The sequence below is a fragment of the Anneissia japonica genome, unplaced genomic scaffold (genome assembly GCF_011630105.1).
Source record: "Anneissia japonica isolate Jap-2015-1 unplaced genomic scaffold, ASM1163010v1 scaffold288191_len216021_cov166, whole genome shotgun sequence".
Classification (NCBI taxonomy): domain Eukaryota; kingdom Metazoa; phylum Echinodermata; class Crinoidea; order Comatulida; family Comatulidae; genus Anneissia; species Anneissia japonica.
The window spans coordinates 190,009-195,341 of record NW_022756005.1 but is presented as its reverse complement, the minus strand read 5'-3'; the positions used below and the strand labels follow the sequence as shown (position 1 = coordinate 195,341).

Below are 5,333 nucleotides of genomic sequence, written 5' to 3'. Positions count from 1 at the left end.
CTATATATAAAATATATATATTTTATATATAGAATATATAGTTGTTTCTAGGTATATCCTATATGCTGGCTGCTGATCATGTTTATAAAATTAAAAAATAAATGGATAGTAAAATATACATTTGTTATATGATTTCATGTGTAATGTAAATAAATATGTATAAATTATATATAATATTATATATGTATAAATATATATGTATGTGTATATAGGCTTAATATATATATATATATATATATATATATATATATATATATATAGTTGTTTCTAGGTATATCCTATATGCTTATATATATATATATATATGTATGAACTGCGTAGGGGCATTAAAGAAAATTAAAGATTTCAAGTGAAGAATGTTGGATTGCCTTGGTTTTATCCAAACTCTGGAACTGCAAGAAAAATAAATAAACTTATTGTATAAAAAGATCGGATTAAACATTGTAATGATTATTGTTTTAACTAAATTATGAACTAGATTTCAGATGGTAACAACATTCAATTCAATTAAAATCAAAGATACATTTTATTGACAATACTTATTAAAGTATAGTATATGAAAACGCAACAAAAGAATAGCATGAAGCACATTGTTATTGTTTCAATCATAAGATTATGAATATCATATATCATGAATATATCACCGTAAATGGAAGAAAGAGAATTATGTTAGTAGAAAAATGAAAATGTTGTTAGTAGAAACATAACAAAACGGAAATTAAAAAAAAAATACTTAAGAAAATGATAAACCAATTGACGAACTAATTATAATAATATATTGGGCCTAGGCATAATAAATTTTGCGTTTTCGCAACTCCTTCGGCGCTCCATATATTTGTTCGGAAATAAACCGCGACCGAAATGAGGCGCTACCGAAACGAAGCGCGACCGAAATGATCGGCTACCATTGTATAAATGCGTAGGCCTACCGACTGGGTTAGTGCTGCCGCAGCCATCTCCCGCTGTCCAAGTCGTCCGCAAAATACGACACTAGTTGTTAATAATGAGTATTCAAGTAACATGAACACACTCTAAAAAAAGTATGAAAGAATTAAGTTTGAGAATCTTCTAAATCAATTGGTTTGAAAACAGTTTGAAATTACAACTTGATTATAATGAATACGTAGATGATTATAGGCCTACTTTTGCCATTTTGCAGTAAAAAGGAGGAGAATTTATACTTACGAGAACCCATCCCGTTCTTAAAAGTTCCTTTGTTTCTGTTAAAAACGTTGTACAGACGAAATGTTTGATTTTGGAGCAGCCTTGTTCAATCCACTTAAGTTGTAAAAGAAACCTTGATTCGGATGACCTGTTCGACATTTTTTATGTGTCTAAATGTAAGTTTAATGGCCGACTTCCTGAATGACTCGGATCCTTTACTGATATAAATGCATCCAGAACAGCTTTTGTGACAAACTGAGCAGTTTAGATTAGTTTCCGAAATGTGTGGTATATGATCAGTTGTAAGGATCATGGAGCTGATATATCTCTTCTTAACTCCATGCCACTATGTCTACCCTGGTATTCAAATTATTATTCGCGACCAAAAACAGGATCGAGCGATGCTTTGGGAATTGTTAATACAATTTATTTGAGGTCTCATATTTTATAGACCTTTTATTTATTCGGTGTCCGATACAGGCAAGTGGGTAATAATAATAGCTATTGTATAACGCATCATTCCAAGAAGGCGCCACTGTGCTAGGCTCTTCACATTATGAATATTAATTATTAAAGTAGCATTAAAAAGTGCTGCAAATAAATTGATAGTGTTCTTTTTCCCACGGTTCTTTGTCATATGCGTTGCTCCTTTACTTTGTTGGTAACTTTTAAAAGTGTAAGAACGATTGCTGTTGCTCTCTAACTGATACTATAATTCATATTTTGATTAGTTCCTCATTCTTTGTCTGATGATAGTGACTGACCCCTTTACCCATTTAGGCTTTTTTTTTTTTTATCATAATATAAACTCTTTCCATAAAGAAAATAATCCATCTTCGTTCTCTTTGAGCGCTTAATGACTGTGATTTTCAATTACAGTCTAATTAGATTGTCATCAAAAAGATATTTTGTACAATGTGTAGGATCAATTCCAAAGCTGTCTCTTATACACATCTAGATGTGTATAAGAGACAGGTGCTAGGCTCTTCACATTATGAATATTAATTATTAAAGTAGCATTAAAAAGTGCTGCAAATAAATCGATAGTGTTCTTTTTCCCACGGTTCTGTGTCATATACGTTGCTCCTTTACTTTGTTGGTAACTTTTAAAAGTGTAAGAACGATTGCTGTTGCTGTCTAACTGATACTATAATTCATATTTTGATTAGTTCCTCATTCTTTGTCTGATGATAGTGACTGACCCCTTTACCCATTTAGGCTTCTTTTTTTTTTTATCATAATATAAACTCTTTCCATAAAGAAAATTTTCATTTCATGAAATTTTTCATTTTATGAAAATAGTTGAACGAATAGTGAGTCGCCAAGTTTGCTATGCTGAAATTCGGTCGCCATATCAAATAGTTTGAATAGCAGGGGAAACATTATATTAAATACGGTTTATTAACTATCGAGAAAAAATCTCCATAAAGAGACGTATCGAATAAAGGCCTATGAAGAGAGGCTAAACCTTTAAATCTAAGTATTAAGCGTTATAGTTCAAAGATTAGCTAGTGTTTTATGCTGATAGCATGCTGGAAAAACATCTTATCACCAATGAACGCGTATTCAGGTCTGTCAAAATGTTAAATAAGTAGAAAACTAAAAGAATGTGAGGACAGAAGTACACAAAGATCAAGCACTAGCCGCTCAGATGCTCAGAACAAGCCTTGTACACGAATGTAGGAAGCTACCCCTGTCGAAAGCCACCTAACAATGGATTATACCATTGTAAGGTGGGGGTGGTGTGTTTGTTTTGATGTTGGTCTACAATAGGTTTTGGCCGTAGTGCTAGGAGACCTCTTTTATTCTTTTGTGTATTATGAATTACAAACTGGGTGTAGCCTACATATATCTGTTGCTTTTGTTTGATTTACAGACATGATTTTATTGGCCTGCTTGATAGAATATAAGAAAGTATAATACATACTCCAAGTATTGAAATACACGCCATCGTGTTGGGATTCAATATTTCGACATTAATTATGTCATCATCAGGAATTGATTTCTGATGATGACATAATTAATGTCGAAATATTGAATCCCAACACGATGGCGTGTATTTCAATACTTGGAGTATGTATTATACTTTCTTATCTGAGATTAATCAGTGGACCTTTCGGTTTTTGATAGAATATATTGTGTTAGTTTAAGTTTATTTGTATTGTTTAGCATATAAGTTAAACATTCTTTTTCAAAAATTGTTTATGTATGCCTAGTTTTAAGCTTGCTTATTGTTTGTAATTGGATGCACCACCATTGTGTTATTCCTAACAAATTGTTATTCCTAACAAAACACAGCGAAACAAAATTCGGTAGCACGATTCTCAGAGTTCTTTTTGTTGAATTTATGTCAATTCACTGTTATGGTACAATAGCTTTTTATACTTAATTTTATTTTATCTATTGTGAAATCGAATATTAGAACCTCTAAAATCATGGCTCTGGTGACTAGCAGGCTTCATCCATGAACCTTGCCATTCTTGGTGCCTTTAACAATCGAATTACTCAATGTATAGGCCTAGGCATATCCACTTAATTTTTGAAAATTAAAAAAAAACAACTAATCTATTTCAATCAGCCGAAAAAAGGTGTTTTTTATGCAGGTAGGTTTAGCCCTTTGCAAGTTGTAAGTTAATCACTACGCAACTTACCTGCAGAAAAAATAACTTAAAAGAAAGAATCAGAAACTATTAATCAATCAGCCGAATACTCCTAGAGCTCATCAGTGAAGCTAAAAGGACAATATATTTTGGTGACATAATCCTGTCTCGTACAAAACTTGCAGTTTTGCTAGAGCGAGACCTGTTCAGAGCCATATATATAAAGAGTTGCGACATTCCGCTCCTTGGTTTACGAAAATCACGTGGTACACACCGTCCATTTTGTTTCATAATCTTCCCCAATGAACACATGCAAAGTATATGTGTTATGTACATTGCATATTAATTTCACACACTTAATTGGGTTTACAATTATATTTTATAATTAACATCACTTAGTATATGGACAGCGTATAAGAATTCATATATAATCGAATATTTGCGCGCGTGCTTGCTGGCGTAAATTCCGTGCTCGCGTAAATGATTGAAATTAAAATTAGAATTGTTTTCAATTATCGTTAATTCGTCACATTTTAATCAACGAAGACCCGACCTATTTTATTTAATGGTAATCTTTTCTTTGGTTTTAATTTTTTTTAATAGTTGCATTATTACACTCTTTACGTTCATCATTAAAATTTTATTTTTATTTTCTCATTCGCCTAGATGCGTTCGGAAAAACATTTAAGCTAAATAAGGAAAAAAAAATGTCGCCCTTTTCTGACGATCTTTAAAAGTTGTTCGCTAAACAATATTAAAAATTGTTGTTCTTAATTTCAATTCTTTGTACAGCCTGTATAAATACGAATAACAATGAAAATAAAGGTGATGTTTAATAATCTTAAAAATGACTTGCTGTTTCTATTGCATACTATTATATAATTATTATAACATTATTTTGGAAACGACGCTTTTAAAACAGCGGACACGCTCTTGCAGTGTGTTTATAAAAGTAACATACTGTACAGCCATAATACAATAGTAAAATAGAGGCGAGACTTTAAATACAATAAAATGTACGTTACATAATTACACAAGAAAGTATAATACATACTCCAAGTATTGAAATAAACGCCATCGTGTTGGGATTTAATATTTCGACATTAATTATGTTAATGTTATGTTACACAAGTTGAATATATCACAGATCCTGTATATCATTTATCACTTACAATTTATAACATTTACAGCAAAGCACAGTTTATATATTGCGGCCAACTGACCTATACTATTTTAATATTTATAAATAATAATAATAATCAAATTAATAACATGAGATTTGTATATGGCTCGCTCATATTCAAATTTAAAGAGCAACAATCTATATACCCTAGACGGATTTAAATTATAAAAATATACGTATTTAATTAATTTTTGATGGTTGTCACATAGGCCTATCATTTATTTGCAAAAATAATAGGAACTACTTAAGGATTGCCTAATTAAAGAATGCTTGTCATCGAGGGGCTCTCTCGGCCTATCGGCGAGGATTACAGAACTGCTTAAAAATAGTAAATTATTACAGTATTTATAATATGAAATTGGATATAAAGTAGTGAAATCAATAAA

The 5,333-nt window shown here is 31.1% G+C and overlaps 1 protein-coding gene across 4 annotated transcripts in view; it reads right to left on the bottom strand.

The window, feature by feature from the left end:
* The window catches only part of LOC117123811 (multidrug and toxin extrusion protein 1-like), a 14,373-nt gene extending 12,778 nt beyond the window's left edge, over window positions 1-1,595 (bottom strand). For 3 of the 4 annotated variants that reach the window (XR_004447890.1, XR_004447891.1, XM_033269827.1), the window contains exons 1-2: window positions 1,186-1,594; window positions 930-1,031 (exon numbers count right to left, since the gene is read on the bottom strand). Coding sequence is in view for 2 of the 4 variants with exons in the window: in XM_033269827.1 (XP_033125718.1) it covers window positions 930-1,031; window positions 1,186-1,323 (240 nt within the window). In the remaining 2 variants the exon portion in view is untranslated. Of the gene's footprint in view, window positions 1-929; window positions 1,032-1,185 lie in introns of all 4 variants that reach the window. The other variant, XM_033269828.1, reaches the window with a different exon arrangement.
* Between the last annotated feature and the right edge of the window lie 3,738 nt (window positions 1,596-5,333).